This window comes from Mytilus californianus, unplaced genomic scaffold (genome assembly GCF_021869535.1).
Source record: "Mytilus californianus isolate M0D057914Y unplaced genomic scaffold, xbMytCali1.0.p SCAF_4, whole genome shotgun sequence".
NCBI lineage: Eukaryota > Metazoa > Mollusca > Bivalvia > Mytilida > Mytilidae > Mytilus > Mytilus californianus.
Genome location: NW_026262690.1, coordinates 19209501 through 19227797, shown reverse-complemented (window position 1 = coordinate 19227797; position 18297 = coordinate 19209501). Strand labels below are relative to the sequence as shown.

Below are 18297 nucleotides of genomic sequence, written 5' to 3'. Positions count from 1 at the left end.
ATTCAAGTGTTGTTCATCTGATATACATTTTCCATACCCCCATACCCATAATATTATAAAGTTGTCAAAAGACCGATAATCAATTACCTTAAGAGTTACTTTTGTCATAGTTTTTTCATGCTTTAAATTGTAGCAACTCTGTCATTCTTGCTACATTTACATTGCTATTGTAGGCGTTTGGAGAATAACAGATTTGTTTCGATTGTTTACACTATATACTGCCATCATTTGTTTTGTTTAATATGACGTTACTTTCATTCGTTTCGAAATGGCAATTGATACCAATAAAATGATCATTCATTTATGCATTTAGCCTTTCGCACATATTTGCACAAAAAGAGCCTGTTGAACTAGACAAAACATATCTACATAGTCTTTCAATCTGTAAATATTGTACACTGTCGTGCTTTTCTCTGGTTGTTTATGACGTTTTAAACTGAAACCGTTGGATTTGAACTAATCAATTTTTCAGACTGGATAAATATGATGAACTTAATAGTTGGAATTTGCTTTGAACTAGCTTGCAGTATTTGTGAGCACTCTCAAATCGGTACTTTGAATTTTTCTTTGTGTATTTGTTGTTTTGGTTGAGCTTCGTGCCGATCTGATGAGTCAAACCCTTTCGGACTGATTTTTACAGTCGTTCTCATGTAAAGGCAAGGGAGAGTTAATAAAGTCATCATCTATACCAGGATTTGAATGCTGTACGCCAGACGTGCGTTTCGTCTACAAAAGACTGATCAGTGACACTCGAAGCAAAAAAGTAAAAAAGGCAAAAAAACGGACGAAATGAAAAACATAGAGGAACCACAATTCCGAAAGATTTTGCCAAATAGAGCTAAGGTAATCTATTACTGAGGAAGAGAATCCATAGTATTTCGAAAAAATCAAAGTTTTGTAAACAGTACATTTTCAACTATGACCTTATGAGTAACAATTCTTGTCAACACAGAAGTGCTGACTACTGGGCTCACAAACATGTTTAATTCCTCTACATTTGTTATGTGTCTATCCCAAGTCAGGGTCATGTAATTCTGTTATTCAGTGTTTATTGGTTGGTTGTTTCGTCATTATGATATTATTTTTCGTAATTATGTTTTGCTTGAATCACAATCGTTATTGTTTTGTTCTTAATTCTTTGAAATTTTGAAACGAGCGTCTGGCGGAAATATAAAATTTCAATCCTGGTATCTATGATGAGTTTATTTGTCATGCTGGGACTTTTTATAAATTACTATGTGGTATGGGTTTTTCATTGTTAAAATCTGTACGATTACATAGTTGTTTACAGCCTCTTATTTTAGTATTTGATGTATAATTGTTTCTTCGGCTATCATACCACATCTCCCTATTTTAGTATTGGAATAGACAAATTTGGTAAAAACTAACATCGAACACTGTTTGTGCTATTTAGCATGATTACAAAATATATATAAAAAAGTTTGAAATAGAGATAACTACACAAAACAATTCAGACTGAGATATTGTATCGTTGTTGTCTGAAACAACTGAAATACAGATACAAAGTTAATGTTCATATTATAACACATAATCCAGATGTTTGCTTTTGCCTTATCCTCTCAATTTCTTCCTCGTTTTGCTTTATTTCAGCTTTTCTTTTTTTCCTGTTTTCTTTTTCTAATTCATAAAACTCACGATCATAATAACCTCCCAATGATTCTATTTCATTTGAAATTTCTTGTGCATATTGATCTCTAGAGTTAGACAAATTTTCAACTGCAACTATTCTTTTTCCACATTGTTTATAAAGTTTTTTCAAATCATCTGAAACATCTTCCCTCATGTATTGATGTATTGGAATATGGTCATCATTGTCGTCTTCGATATCGGCTTTTCTTGTCATAATTAATATGGTATGGTCAAAGTAAGACTCTTTTTGAAAAATTTGCCTCAGAGTACGAATAACCCCCTTTTCCTCGTCTGTTGCTCTCCCAGGTTTTAGTACAATCAGAAATGCATTTGGACCTGGTTTCAACGCATCAACAGCTTTGCGTATTTCACTGCTAACATTTTTGCCTTCTGTGTTTAATATCCCTGGTGTATCAACAACTGAAATGCGCCTACCAGACGGCAAAGTTCCAGTTACCATTTTAGTTTTTTTTGTGCAACTGTCAGCAGTCCCGCTCGAAACGAACTTGTTTTCCCCGAGAAGAGTATTTCCTACCGCGCTCTTGCCAACACCCACTTTTCCAATTAACACTACTCGGATACTATAAAAAAAAGTAATAGATGATGCTATATTGTTTTATAGACTTGATCTAAATTACGACTACGGCTTAAACAATCATGTTTAACGTTTGACCAATATCAAAGAAAAACATATACATGTACACTCCGATGAATAATATCTACTAAGTATTTAGACCTTGTTTGTAATTGATAAAACATACACACACACAGAAATAAAAGATAAAAAATGTATTGGAAAAATATAATCAATTCATGCGCAACTTTGATTAGTTTAACCACGACAAAGGCTACGATTTGCTTAATTTGCTGCTTTTGTTGTATTCTATATCATGCCACTTTTGAGTCCAGTTTGGCAGGAAACGCTGGCTCTAACGACATTATCATTTGGGTTTTTCAATATTTTGTACATTAAAAATAGATTTATCAGTTTAAACATAAGTAAATTGTTTTTGCCTCATTTGACGAAGCACATATTCTTTTGAGTACAAAAACAAATTGTAGATACAGTTTTGAGCTAGGTATATCGATAATATCAAGAAAAGAAGTGTCAAGAAAGGTTTGACTAGAAAAATCCAACAAGAGCGCTCCAGTGTCCCTGAATTTATTTCATATCACTACCACAGGGTAATTTTCCAAAAAGAGTCCTCATATCTTAACTAATATTCATTGTTCTTCAGTGACAGTAAAGTTTAAACTTATCTAAATCTTCAAATTAGATGAAAAAAATATTAATTGAACATATAAATATTGAACGGTGGTAGTCATGGTGAAGAAAATAAGAACGTAGAGGACGAAATTCTTTTATGACAAATAATATGTTTAAGATTCTTAACGATGAATATGAATTAAGAAATTGGTCCATTTTAAAAAAAATTTAAATGTGAAATGGATTCTTTCAGCGAAATAAACAGAATTCTTTGGTTTTGTAAAATGTTTGTTGAGTTATTGTTTCAATAATAATAATAATAAATATAATTATTATAATAATAAAAATAATTATTATAATAATAAAAATAGTTAAAATAATAATCAAAATAATTATAATAATAATAATAATAATAATCATTATAGTTATGAAAATAGTTAGGCTTACGTTTCCCCCGTTTCAATCTTTATTTAGCTTGAAGGGACCCAATAATTGTTTAACTACAGCAAATTTAAAGACAACTAATATATTCTCAGTTCTTATTGTCAAAAAATCTAATTGGAAGTCTGCCTGTAGTCTGCCTTTGGTGTAAGATCTCCTATAACTGAGACCTTTTTTTGTTAAGTACCGAGTGTATATATTTGGCTATAACTATTCATTATAAAACAAGTGAGTGGCAATCTTAAAGATGTAATCTTTCGTGTACACAATGTAGGATTTCAGTATTTTTATACACATCAAGGAATTCTTGAATCAACTCATTTGCAGAATGTCTTTTCACATTGTCAAAATAGACACCAGCAATTAAATATTTTTGTTTTATGAAAACGAAATACGTCTACGATCTATTTTTCAATGAAAGACATTCTGTTCACTATATCTCTGCCATAAAATTCATAATTAACAATTGCATATCATCAGGAGTGTGCTGATTGGTGTTCAGAGTCTAATTTGGAAAACAAAACACGAGTAATTATTTCCAACTTATGCACAAGAAAGTTGCTTGAAGAGAATAACATTTATACATTCGCAAATACATATACATTTGCACGCATGATAATCTACAAATAAATGAGCAATATAGCACAATACAACAAGAAGTTAGGGTTTGTCAATACCTCGAAATTCAATGTGAATGAAACATATATTTATATTCCCCAGAAGATACCTTCAGGATATTTGTTATTCAATTAAATGAATGACCCATAATCTTTCCGTCTTACCATTTGTACTTTTTCAAACATCATATTATTGTAAGGTGAACTGTTTTTACATGATTGGTTAACCTTTCGGACTAGTGAAAAAACGAGCTACTTCTGTACTTTTCTACTTTAATGGATCTATCGTGGATTAGCTCATCAAAAATGAAATATAGGAAGAATGGCAACGATAGGTTTTCTGTCATATTTTATTACAAATTTTCTTTGTTAATAAAAAGTCAACAGTTATATGGATGTTGAGGGATGTTTTTTGAAAAGGAAAGTAACCTTTTTTTAAAGTTGCTTCTGTCATGGTCTCCAAATGGATACTTTTATTCAAAATCAGGTACAAAAATTTAAAGTAAATTGTGCAGTTTTTAAAGTGTAATTAATATCATATATTGTAAAAAGTTCTTCTGTAAAGCCCCCAAAATAAAGCAGCTCAATGTTTAAGCGAAAAGAAAAAAAAAGTTATCTCCTAAATTATATAATTATTACTGACGGTTCATATCATTATAACCTTTTTATTCTCGCGTCTGTTATAAATATATGTTGTATTTGATTAATTTCGAAATGATATACATTTGAAATATAAAAGTTCTGTTAAACATGATATGTCAGTTTTCATGGTTTACGTCGTTCATGATTCTTCATTCTACATTCTACAAAAGCGCTACGGACGCATGAAGTTTATGAAATGCTGATTATTTTCACTTACATGAACTGGGTCGATACCTTTGCTGTTTTACTTTTAGTATCAGCCGGTATCGTCAACTCAGTAGTCGGTGCTTCGGTACTGACACGATTTATAACATAATTTTCTAAAATGACCCGTTTATAACTAAGAATTTATTAAAAAACTAAGGTTTCAACTCCCTCAGGCAAAGGTGACTCTATATGAATTTGTTTCTTCCTCTAAGGTCATAGTCATAAAACTTCAAACATTTCACCGTTTTTATAAATCCCTGGCTTTCAAATGTTAATTTTAGAGCGTTCCTGCTGAAGGTAAATTCGGAAAACGCCTTGAACGCACGAAATTTATAATTATTATTTCAATTCACCCAATAGTGTTTGTAGCTAAGAATTTGTTCTTTTTCAAGCGATTTTTTATAGTGATTATATAGTAGTACTAATCGGTATAATTATGATATTGATTAAGATTAATATTATTATTAGACGTATTAGGAAAGTCAATACGATTTTGACGCTGATGTTAAATACCGAAACCACTACAGGCTATTGTGGGGACCATCTCAAAAACCCCAGGTAATAATTTTATTATAGTTACCTGTATGGGTTAGTTTGATAATGCCGAGATGATTTTTATACAATTACATAATAACAATGTACTACGAGGAGGATCCAGCAAAACAACACGATCATTATTAATATTATCATAAAATTGCCTTGATTGAATAAGTTTAAGATCGTTGTTCCTCCATTTCTTACTATGTTGTTGAACGACTACAAGGAAAATCTGCAAAGTGATAAAAATAAATGAATAAAAAAAATACCACTGCAATCAAATCACACCCGAATCCGATTTTTTACTCTACGTCAATCTTTGTACAAAGTGTTCGTTTATTTGAAATTTATCTAAGATATACCTTTCAAAGCATTTATACGGGATGGGTTTTGCTCCTTTTTTTGGGGGGGGGGGGGGGGGGGGGGGGATACGGTGACCTATAGTTGCAAACATTTGCGTCATTTGGTCTCTTGTAGATAGTTGTCTACTTTGGCAACCATACCACATCTCCTTAATTTATATCATTTTCTAGATTAGAGAAATGTGTAGCTTACAATTCTAATAAAAAAACCTAGAAATTTGTGTACTTGACAATTAAAAAAAATAAAAGAATGAAACAAAAACTATTTCAATTTGATAATCTTTATCTTTTTATTTTATCCAGAAAAGTCACTCTGGCAATTTAATGTAATGCTGAAAAGGGACAATACCTAAAAAAAAAAACCCGTTAAAATGTGTGAATTAATTATTCTTATTCACATTTTAATTGACATTTTCTTTCTATCACCTTTTGTCAGTTAGTTTATCTTTTTATTTTATCCAGAAAAGTCACTCTGGCAATTTAATGTAATGCTGAAAAGAGACAATACCTAAAAAAAACTCGTTACAATGTGTGAATTAATTATTCTTATTCACATTTTAACTGACATTTTCTTTCTATCACCTTTTGTCAGTTAGTTTTTCGGATTTTCGGACAGAAGAGGATAACGAATAAAGTTTTAAAAGATTACCACATTTGGCCATTATTCAAGCATGTTAAATTTACGTTTCGGTGAAGGGTCGGAAGTTTTTTTTCTTGGTATCACGGCTACCTCCACCAACAAAACAGAACACCACGATTAAATTGAGATATTGTTGAAAGTGGAGTTAAACTTTTACATGGAGAAGTTAATTTTATTATCCTTGGGTCAGAAGGATATTTTGAAAATGGAATATTCGTTTTCACCTCTTGCAAAGACTGCTTAATTATATGTCGGGCAATTTTTGTTTTCGATTTCCTTCATTTTGTTCTTCCTAATATTCAATATACTCTTCGCTTTCTAAATAGGAAGGTATATAGTGATGGTTGAATGGGTCCACCCGTCCGTTCTTTCTTCTTTCTGTCCATGCTGTGCATTCATACCCAGATAGTAGTAGACAATACGAATCACATACGGCTCGTGGAAAGTGGTTTTCTTGAACATAAAAAACGATGCGCAGCAAGACAACCTTACATATTGTACTCATATTATTTAATGTATATATTCGGACTTGTGGTCGTCAAATCTGCCATTCCCATTTTTGACCCTTACATATATTTTTTTTTAAGTTTTGTTTTGCATTCCCAAATCAAACAAATACAAATGAATGTATGAAGATCTACGTAAGGCCAATGCACGTCTTAAAAAAATTGGAGTCGACGTAAACCATTCGCTTCATATCAAACACACCACAAAGCTGAACTATACTCCGGGATACTTTTCAATGCAATTGCATTTTGAGAAAGTCCACACTAACATCTTGTATCGGTATTGGTATTTAACATCAGCGCAGTATTTAAATCCCTTTCCTAACACGTCTATTATTATTACTATTATCATTATGATTGTTATTGTAATTATTATCAGTTTTATTATTGATTGCTGAATTGTTGGTATCGCGATTAACCCGTAAAATATCTTTCATATTTTCTATCAAAAGTCTAAATACACAGCTTGAGATCGAGGTACTGCGAAACTTTTTATATTATAAGTGGTGGTGTGGAAAAGACCGGATTTTTTTTTTTAATCTCGAAAATCTGAAAGTCCCTTTTCAAATGCAGTAGTTTAAGAACATTTGATTTCCCCGCTGTCACAAAAGTATTCTTCATTAAAAACATTTCAGTCAGAATTAAAAGATTTGCTAAACATTTTGGCATTCTTAATTGAACTAACCTCATCTAGCAAATTTGTTCTTTTTTTGTATGAGGCTTGTTACTAGTGCAAAACTGCAAAACTACCAGGAACGCTTCATTTGGAGATCCTGTTATAATTTTTTTAGATATGGTTTTACCCCCAAAGGATATATTGCTACACGGTATAGTTTACAGGGATGCTAATATGTGTAAAATATCGTATTTTATGAGGCCTTGGTTCATACTTATTTTTCTAAAAAGCTTTCATTTCCATTTAAAGTGATAGAAGTCAATTTAAAATAAGTTTTAAAGACTTGAATAAATTTACTTATTCAGGGGTCAAATAATAGCTCTTATCATATCTTCTTTCTTTTCATATTTATTTGTTAGACGAAATTTCGGGTTTACAACTGCCAACAACTCAGTACAGCAGACCATAAAAAGAATTCTAAATGTTGACGCACGGTGTTCATTTATGGACTAGTCTACTTACCATTTGAAAAGCTCAAAATCCCGCCCTTTACTAGACAATTAGGGAGTACACTCAACACACACAAATTACCATTGATCAGTGAGTCTTTGATTTTGCCATTTGTTATGGGAATTTCTGTTTTGAATTTTCCTTGTAGTTCGGTACTTTTGTTGTTTTATTTTTTATAAGTGTCAAATTAATGTAAGGACTGTTCCAGATTTAAATGCATGATGCATAATAATTTCCAAATTGACCAGTAGAGGACGTGATTTCGAGCTTTTCATAGTGTAAGTACCCTTTTTAGACCATTATCACCCATAATGTATTTTTTTTAATTATAAAGAAAATGCAAGTGCCAACCACATACAATTTATAAATCTAAGTACCCCGATCCCCATCCGTTCAATTCTGGAGCAACTCACAGGGATGGATAACAAAATAACAGAAAGATGCACTATCTGAAAAACAACTTTATTAACGTCTTCACTATCAACTTTTACCTTCATAAGGAACGCTGAAACCCAAACATTTGAATAAAAGTAAATTAACAGAAAGCCAGAGATGTATAAATACGTAGAAACATTAGGAGCTTTATCATAAAAAGGACATATATTGATGAACAAAATTTGCCTGAGGGAGTTGCAACCTTAGTTTCGTAGTAATCTGAAATTCTTAATTTATCAAAGGGGAGTTTTAGACAAATATGTTATAAATCATGTTAGAACCGAAGCACCGACTACTGAGGTTTTGATACAAAAAATACTCTATATGGGCATAAAAAGTTGTCGTCACTATTTTAATTCCGATTTTGTGATTTTGCCCTATTTTCTCAAATAGTCCGTTTCTATGTATGTTGGCGTTTGTTTTTGTCGCACTTCAGTGTCTCTGTCGTTCCGTTGTTTTCCTCTTATAGTTGATGTGTTTCCCACTTTTTAAGTTTTAACCCGGATTTGTTTTCACTTAATCGATTTATGACTATTGAACAGCGGTATACTACTGTTGCATTTATTTCCCAGGCGGCCACGAATTTCTTGTAGAAAGTTCCAGACAGGCCGTTTGAATGAAATCAATTTTATTATTTGGGGTTTAATTAATCTACTCATTTAAACGTTGACAATGTTTTTTTTCAGGTAGAAAACATCTAAAAATTAATTAAAGGAAAGGGGTTAAACATTTTTGAGCGACAAATACGGAATTTACTTTATTCTTTAATGTATTATGATGCATTTTTAGGTACAATTGGGTTACATTTGGTATGGGACGATTCTGTGACACAAGAATTCGTTTAAAAACCATGTACAAAAAAGATTAACGAGTACAAATTTCTTTTGTGAGGCTGTTGTTAACATGTTAAACAAACTGGGAAATATCGAATAAAGCAATTTTGCAGTTTTCATTTAAAAACAGCAAGCTTGATGTGCTAAAACAAATATGGAAGAAAGTGTTTATATTTTCAACACTAATGCCATATTTAAGGTAAAAAAACAAACATTGAGGGAATCATATGAACTCCAAATCAATCACTATGCGAATCAACAGTTAGTCGACATTCACAATTAGAAATATGACACAATTGGAAAATTAACAGATGAGACGACTTTTCTGGTATCTAAAGATCTTAGACCGCGAAAAAAATTCGCTAGTGAGTGGAGACAGTGATGCATCGTACCAGTCAACCAATTAGTGATGGTGACCGTAAAATTTATGTGGTGTCGATATAGGTCTTTATTCCACAAAACTGTTAGAGCAAAAAAAGAGAAAAAACGCCTGTTATTGCAGTCCCTCGAGTGAGAACATAATCGAGCTTGAAGTTGAAATAATCTCGCTTCTCATAGAGTCTAGTTTGAAGTCGTCCATCTGTGTCAATATCGAGATAAAGATCAGATATGAAGCCGATCATCTAGTCTAAGAACTAGTTTCGGAAGTATTTTATCCCAAGTTTAATGGGATATATGAGAGGCAAGCACTCACTGACATTCGGGGTATTGCGCGATAAGAGCCATTACATTCCCCGGAATTACATAAATAGTAATTCATCAACATATGTACAATTATATAAGTTTGACATTTTACACAAAACTTTTGGAAAATGTAAAATGAGTCAAGACTTTACTCAACAATATTGTTTACCCACATTAAAATCTTTGTTTAGGAAATCTTGTAGCAAAACATCTGTTTGGGTTAGTCATTCGCTCATATCTAAATAATAATGTCAAGCGTCAAAATCAAGGATACTTTGTCAGTTTTGTATTAACGCCAACAAGTTCGACGCCCTAATGCAAATATGTAAGCCATAATTCAAAAATATGAATACTGATATCTAACAGAATGATGTCTTATGATATCTGAAGGATTTCGTTTAATAAATAAATAAATGTTGGAATTCAAGGGTCCTAAATAAAGGCCATATTATATCTCCTACTTTTAGTATATTTATCCCAAATTCCCTTGTCAGATATGCACCAGGTATTAATATACCCAACCTGCATATTTCAAATTCAATTTAATATCAATGTTATAAATGAAAAATTATATTTTTACTAAGTAGAGATTTTTGACAAACGTTATCAACAAGTAACATCTTTCCCAATATCAGTTATTAAGATTAAGTTTCCATTATCTATATTTGTTTGTAATTTCTCCACTTTTTCTGCAGAAGTTTTTTTAATAACATAGGCGATCAATTCAGTGAACCTATTTAAATCTTTTATACTTATCTTAAATCATGGACATTGTCTTCGTAATAACACATCAGGTATTTCATGTTTTGTCTATATAAGAAATATAGAAATTTTAAATTCTTTTATTTTGAATTATACATCATGTCATAACAAAGTTCTTGTAAGAATGTATACAATGCAAAATCATGTGAATGCTCTAAATGTTTGGTTGCACTAAAGTTCTTAAATTAATTCAGCGTGGAACCTTTATCATGCGCCGTTTATAGAATAGAACAAAAACCCCTTTTTTGCTCTTCTGCAACTCTTTCGATTTCTCGTCTCAATCGTCTGGTTTCCTCCTCCTGAATTTTCTTTTGTTGCATTAATTTGAAGTATGCATGTGAGTAGAAACCACCCATTTTAACCACTTCATCAACAACTTCCTGGGCATATTTTTGCTTTTCATGTTCAGAAGCATGTTTATTTTCTACTGCCACAATTCTTCTACCGCATCGCCTGTATAAGTCTTTAACATCATCAGCAGCATATCTCTGCATATACTGTTGGATGGAGATAGGATCTTCATTTTCGTCTTGAATATCCGCTTTTCTTGTCATCACTATAACTGTATGTTCCATGAATGCTTCATCACCAAAAAGACCTCTCAGCTGTTTTATGACGCGTTTTTCTTCTTCTGTTGCTCGTCCTGGCTGCAAAACAATCAGAAATGCATGTGGGCCTGGTGATAATGCAGCAATGGCTTTTGTTACTTCATCACGAACATCTCTACCTTCAGTATCCATAATACCGGGTGTGTCTACTACTCTAACAGCTCTACCATTTGGTAGTTTTCCAGTCTTTGCCTCGCATTTGATTGTTACAGATTCCGATGCTGCTGTAGACTTGAATTTTTTCTCTCCGAGTAACGTATTACCTAATGCACTCTTTCCAGCTCCTGTTTTGCCAATAAGGGCAACTCTTATTCTGAAAAAAAAAAGAATCATGTGATAAATAGACAGGAAACGTTAACTTACTATTTGCTTTCCTTTGAATCCTAAATTATTTGAAGTTATAATTAGTTGTTTCACATTAACAATTAACTGTCATTGTGGGTGAATATAATAAAAAAGTGAATATTGAGTGATATCTAAACATGTTGTTAGAAATAAAGACTAAATTTTACTTCATGGCTGAAATAATATCTTTCATTATTTGTAAATGGGGAATTTAAAAAAAAATATGTATTAATACCTTTTCAATATATTTTTTGTTTTTGTACATAAACATATGATTACGCACTTTTAAAGAAATATTACAGTTCTATCTTATTAAGAACAAACCTTTTTACTTTTTTTAAGACTATTAACTTTCACAATTATTTACGTTGGAAATTTTTTACTCCCACATGAATCTCTAAGATCCCATAGTTTTATTAGACACACATAATTATTGACCGATGTTCCAATAAATTAAAATAAAAAAAACTTACTAAATTAAAATTTTGTCAGTCTTCTATGAAAATTCTATTATTTCTTTCGATGAAAAACCATACCGAGAAATCATCACAACTGTCTTGACCATATTTTGATTTCTATAAAATGCTTAAGCAGAAGAACATAATGATTATCATTGATAATCCTTTTTTATATTTTAAATGATGTCCATGATGAATTTAAGATAAAATTCATATAACTGCAGTGGTAGGAATGTATTGTAAGCGCAAATTTAGATGTTTGTTACATCACTCTTTAAACCCGATGGCTGTAGTACAATGGTTTTTTCATATTTTGAAGAAATCGTGTTCTAAACGATTTTAGTTTGATATTTTGACAAAGCATATTATATCATCAGCATGTACACTCCCCCGAACGAACTCTGCGGAGTTATCGCAGCCGATAACAAATAATGGCAAACGACAAAATCGGCAATGCTTTCATGTTATTCACATACAGAAGCTCACATATTAAATCTTCTATATTTATGTTTAATATGATACAAACATTTATGTATTTACAGATTCATTTTGTTTAATTAATAACCGATGATCAAATAGTGTATGACACATTTTATGATTTCATGTGCATATAACTGAAGTTCCCTTTTTAACATAAGACGATTATGCAAAACAGAACTGAAATTAGATTTTTTATTACGAATTCTTAATTTTTTGTACAGGGATTAAGATGTCTGTTTTTACAAATTTTTAAATTTTTCATCGTTTGTTTTAAATTGTTTATATGGATTGTATTTATTGCTTTTATTGTGTTATGCTTAATTGCATTTTTTCCTAGATTCGTAAAACATAGATATTAAATTCGTTTTCTCAGAGATGGTTAATTAAGAATTAAAATAATTTGCAATATAAAGAAAAATATAATGACGAGTTCTGAAATTATTGATAGAATTTTGTGCTGTTCCAGTGACTTTAAAGTCGATCTTATTAATGTTATTAACTAATTGAAAAACTTTGAAATGACAGGTTAATCCATAGAAAAAAATAAAAGTGAAATTTTCATTGTGTCAGTCAGATTTCTGTTACTTTATAGAAAGCGATCAGTAAAAATACTTACGTTTCCATATTTCTGTTCCAGCTATACTTCTGCTACCGCAATATTAGACACTGCAGTTTAAGGGCCACGAAAGATATGGCAACAAGAAAATATTCACATGATACCTTATATGGTAAAGTTTTCCATGGTTTCTAAGACAGCATGGCTCATGTGATACGACAAATTGCGAGTCGTCGTTTTAGGACGACTAACGACTTTCATTGCCTTATTTGGAAATCACATGCTATAGTTACCAAAACGAACATTTAAACATTAAGAATTGCGCACCACTATTCTGTTTGTAAAACACACTAACAGAAGGTGTTGTATCATGGCAAAGAGCTCAAGGTAAGACATTTTGACTGTTATTTTCATTTTCAAAAGTTAATTTTCTAATCTATTTGAGAAAAAGAGAAACAAAACCATAAACAACTGACAAATTAGAGAAAAGGTACAGTCCTTTGAAATTATGATTACGCTGAATTGTAAAACGTTTTTTTTCTAAATAAACACATCCTTATATGGGGTCTTCGTCGCGTTTGTGATATGTTACGTGTAAGAATATTCATGAACAGGTAGTGATGGTAAATATCCATTTCTCAATACGTTCCATTCACAAAAAAAGTTATAAATATGTTGATTGTGTTTATCCTACATAAATTGAAACGGTTCATGGCTGCCCGTGGTTTATCTTCAAATTTATCTGGTGTAGGTTCTGTATTATATGTTTACCTGTTTTCCTATAAAACACTGCTTTTGGTGTATTTTTACCGTACATATGGAGTCCCTGTCATACAAGTGGGAGGTTAAGCAAATTATAAAACCAGGTTTATCCACCATTTTCTTCCGAAAATGCCTATACCAAGTCAGGTATATAACAGTTATTTTCCATTCGTCCCTTGAAATAGTCGAGCGTTTGATTGTGTCAGGTTTAATGGAATTCTCCCTTTTGGGAATTTAACTTGGAGTTCAGTATTTTTGTTAATACTTTTTTCCCAAAGGTAAATTGAAGCAACAGTTGGTTACCAATGTTCAAATCTCGTACATTCATGTAGAATTTACAAAGAAAAAGCCGAGGGAATCGCATGAACTCCAAAACCTCCAATAATCCACAATGTACAATGAATCTGTTTACAATAAATAAATAAAATTTAAATTTAAAAATGGAAGCACAAATTACAAATAAAAAGTTTAATAAATAAATCAATTAAACATATCACATTTTTAATGTCAAAATAGTATGATAAATTAAAAAAAGGCTCGGTTTATCAGTGTAAAATTTTAAATTATTCAAATAATGTTTTCAGGCAATTGGATGGAATGACCATAGTCTTATTTGGGTCACTTGGAAGCGGTAAAAGCTCTACTGGAAACAATATCATAGGATCAAAACCGTTCAAAATTGGAATTGGGACAATACCCATTACAACAAAAGTTGAAACAGAGACCGCATATCGAGAAAAGTTGGCCATTCGTGTAATCGACACACCCGGTCTTCAGAAATCGTCGGACTTTTCAAAATTAAGAGATGAAATTAAGCGAATCCTTAGAGACCATCAGATAGGGAACGTTACATATGCTTTGGTAATTCAAGTAGGAAGATATACAACAGAGGAAAGACAAGTAATTGAAGATATTTTCAAGAAAAATAAATTATTCCTGAAGAATACCATTATTATTTTCACCAATAGAGAAGAGCTATACGACGAGGACAATCCAGCTGATCGAACAATCGATGGTTGGCTTAAAAAGAATCCAAGTTTGTTGGCACTAATGCAGACCTATAAACTGAAATACCGAGCATTTCAAAATAAAAGACTGCTGGAAGAAGAGAATGATCTACAAGTCCGCGATCTGATTTCTGCTATTTGCGAAGAGGATCAGCCAGCTTCATATTGCCCTGTAAGTGACAGTAAGAAAAAGAAACAGAATTTAATATATGTGTCAAAAGAACAAATGGGGGAAAAGTTTGGGACGTATGGCACTGAATTCTTTGAAGACCAATTGACAATACAAAAGAATGTTGATGACTACGAAATGCTGTGTAGGTTTTTTCTCATTCATTGTAAGACAATCGTACGTTTTGTAACCTTACAAAAAACAAATCCGACACAACATAAATAATTATCTGGTTTTAGTTCTTTTAGAAATTCGAAACGCAAGTTATTACTATTATATATCGTTTCAAAAATTATAATGTGGAATACAATCGCTAAAACCATTGCTACTTCGATGTTTTCAATGAACCGGAATAATTTGAAATTTTTACAAATAGTTAACCCTCTTTAATGTTTATAAATACAATATTAATAATATATGTTTAATTCATTTTTTCAGGAGTGGTGTAGTTTAATGTAGCAAATATGATGATGGACAACTTCTGAAAGAATATAAAGTATATTTATGCATATCTAACCAGCTGTGAATATTCGAAGTTAATACTTTAAATTTGGAGTAACAATCAAACAATTACATGCATATTTTTTTTTTACTGTTGAATACGTATTGATAACTTGAAAACTGTACTGAGACATAAACTACATTTTTACATTCAAACATTGAAATTAATCACCAGAAAAAGAATTAAAAAATGTTCACTCTTGATACTGATCAAAAGCTGAACATGTGTAAATAAAAATATTTGACAACATAATATTTTTTATTTGTAGAGGAGAAAAATAAAAAAAAATCTAATACATTGTGTTTAATTTTTCTTTGGAACACTTGATTTTCTGTTTGATAAGTAACTATCAAAACAAGTTCTTCTGATTGCAAATTGATCAAAATAAGGGATAAACAACAATAATGTTCAAAATAGTACCACGGAACCTTTTAAACTTTACGGCGACGTTTTGAAAATAGATAACGTTTAAATTGAAAATATTTAAATCTAAGATTGAACAAACGAACTTCTGAAAAATCATCCATACCTTGTTTAACAATCAAGGGGAGAGCAATGCAATTATATATGATAATGCAGACATCTGTCGATACCTGTATCTTGGCATTGCACAAGGTAATGTTTTTCTCTGACTGTTAATGCCGTCTTTACACTAAAACCTTTGGATGTTGGATGTGTACTGATTGATATCTTAGTCTTAGATGCATGATTTTTTTTTATTATTTGTTATTGGCTTTGAACTAGCTGTCAGTAACTGCGAGTACTCTCAGATCTGTACCTAGGGTCTTTTTGTTGTGGGGATGTATAAGTATCCTGCCACGTCCACTCTGTGTTTTTGTTACAAGTATTTCTGCTTTGTATCGATCTGACGATTTAAGCCCGTTTTTTGTTTGTTCTTATGTTGTACTGTTACACCACTGTCCCAGGTAAGGGGGTGGGTTGGCGCGCCTTCAAACTAGTTTAACCCCGCCACATTTTGTATGTGCTTGTCCCAAGTCAGGAGCCTGTAATTCAGTGGTTGTTGTTTGTTGCTATATAGCATATTTGTTTTCGTTCATTATTTTGTACAAAAATCAGGCCGTTAGTTTTCTCGTTTGAATTATTTAACATTTGTCATTTCGGGGCCTTTTATTGCTGACTATGCGGTATTGGTTTTACTAATTGTTGAAGGCCGTACGGTGACCTATAGTTGTTAATTTCTGTGTCATTTGGTCTCTTGTGGAGAGTTGTCTCATTGGCAATCATACCACATCTTTTTATTTTTATAAATGGAAACTCAAATTTCGACGAGTGTTTAAAATAATCGGAGAAATAAACGTAAAGTATATTTTTCGTTTGAAATTATTTGACTGTCAATTGTATACGGGAAATGGATTTACAAGATAAAAAATACACTGAGAAACTTGCTCCCGCTGTGTATTAACTTGCCTATTCGTGACAGATAAAGATTAACGTGTCAATCAAATTTTCAAAGATTCGGTAATTATAGACCCCTGACCATAAGCTTAACAACTTCAGAGATAATCTTATTACATCTCACATGACTGTCACTGGAACCCGCATCCAAATTTAGTTTATATAAACATTTAAGATATTGGTGATGGATGAACCGCTTGCACAATTAAAAAATTTTCTGACCAGTTTTCGAAACGAGGGTGATATAGGTAAAAGTAATATACTTACATTACACTCATGATGTGTCATGTCAAAAGTGATGTGAACCAGAGCCGACCATGTGAGGCCCTCATGGGTCGTAAAACACACCCGCATAAGTACCGGTAATATGAAATGTTATAAATTGCAAGCAATTCGTGATGCAAACATTTTAAATGTGTGAAACGAGATTGTAAACACAAACAGGAATATCCAGTAGTTATGATTATAACATGTATGGATAATACATGAATTTGATTATTGACTTTAATTCCCCCAAAATACACTTATCCATCCATAGTATTATTCATACTAGGGGTATAAGTACGTTCCTAATTGACAATGATTATCAATCATTGAATAGACATGTATTAATTTTAAGTATTTGTTTCCAGTTCTTATTGATATTTTAAACCATTTATTAAAGACAAATAATTGGTCCTTCATCGTTTGTTACTACTCAAAACAGAGAAAACACAAGAGATAACGTATGCTGTACAATAATTAAAAAGCTAATTTGTATGGTTTTTCGAATTGCATAATTTTCATTTTATATAAAGTATGACTGAAATACAAAAAAACAAAGGCTTTTACTCGAATATTGTCCGTTTAAGCGACACTTAATTTATGCAGTAATAAATTGAGAACTGTGGAGACTTTTCAAATTTAAGAATGTGTATTCTTTCACTGATGAATTTCAATTTTTGACACTGACGATTTTTTGAAAGTTTGTGCTTTGTATAGAGATAGAATAAATATTTCTGTTAGCATGGGACATCTTTTTTTCTGATATTTTGCCCCAAACATGGATTTTGATAATAAAAATACATGCCCCAACTAAGTAAAAGATATAGTAAACATTTGATGTGAAAGTAATTTTCGATCATTGATCAATCTTTCTATGTGAATACTTGATTTATTTTCAAAAATAGTACATTTTATTTAAAAACATCAACAAATCGATCTTATTTTATATTCAAAATTAATGAGGGACGCTGAAATCGTTCTGCGTGGCCTTAAAAGTTTTGCACACAGCAGTTCTTCTGAAACCATTGTATTTCCTGTTTTATTTAACCAATGGTTTGTTGTAGATGATACTATATCCTAA

At 31.5% G+C, this 18297-nt stretch overlaps 2 protein-coding genes and 1 long non-coding RNA gene across 4 annotated transcripts; 1 reads left to right on the top strand and 2 right to left on the bottom strand.

The window, feature by feature from the left end:
• Positions 1 to 1534: 1534 nt before the first annotated feature.
• On the bottom strand, positions 1535 to 2110 carry LOC127699249 (GTPase IMAP family member 6-like). The gene has a single exon (XM_052203005.1). It carries the CDS (start codon positions 2108 to 2110, stop codon positions 1535 to 1537), a length of 576 nt encoding a protein of 191 aa, XP_052058965.1.
• An 8603-nt stretch (positions 2111 to 10713) lies between these two features.
• LOC127737621 (GTPase IMAP family member 7-like) lies at positions 10714 to 13256 on the bottom strand. Its single transcript, XM_052248459.1, has 2 exons — positions 13157 to 13256; positions 10714 to 11570 (listed from the first exon to the last, which is right to left on the bottom strand). Exons 1-2 carry the CDS (start codon positions 13162 to 13164, stop codon positions 10868 to 10870), a joined length of 711 nt encoding a protein of 236 aa, XP_052104419.1. The 5' UTR covers positions 13165 to 13256; the 3' UTR covers positions 10714 to 10867.
• Positions 13257 to 13394: 138 nt separating this feature from the next.
• LOC127737622 (uncharacterized) lies at positions 13395 to 15833 on the top strand. Of its 2 annotated transcripts, none has more exons than XR_007999719.1 (3): positions 13395 to 13483; positions 14443 to 15037; positions 15473 to 15833. It is a non-coding gene; the product is annotated as an uncharacterized LOC127737622 (long non-coding RNA). The 2 variants fall into 2 exon arrangements; XR_007999718.1 differs by having other exon boundaries at positions 14443 to 15179.
• Positions 15834 to 18297: the final 2464 nt, after the last annotated feature.

Coding starts and splice junctions, on each gene's coding strand:
- LOC127699249 (XM_052203005.1), bottom strand. CDS start 2,110: ATGGTAACTGGAACTTTGCCGTCTGGTAGGCGCATTTCAGTTGTTGAT.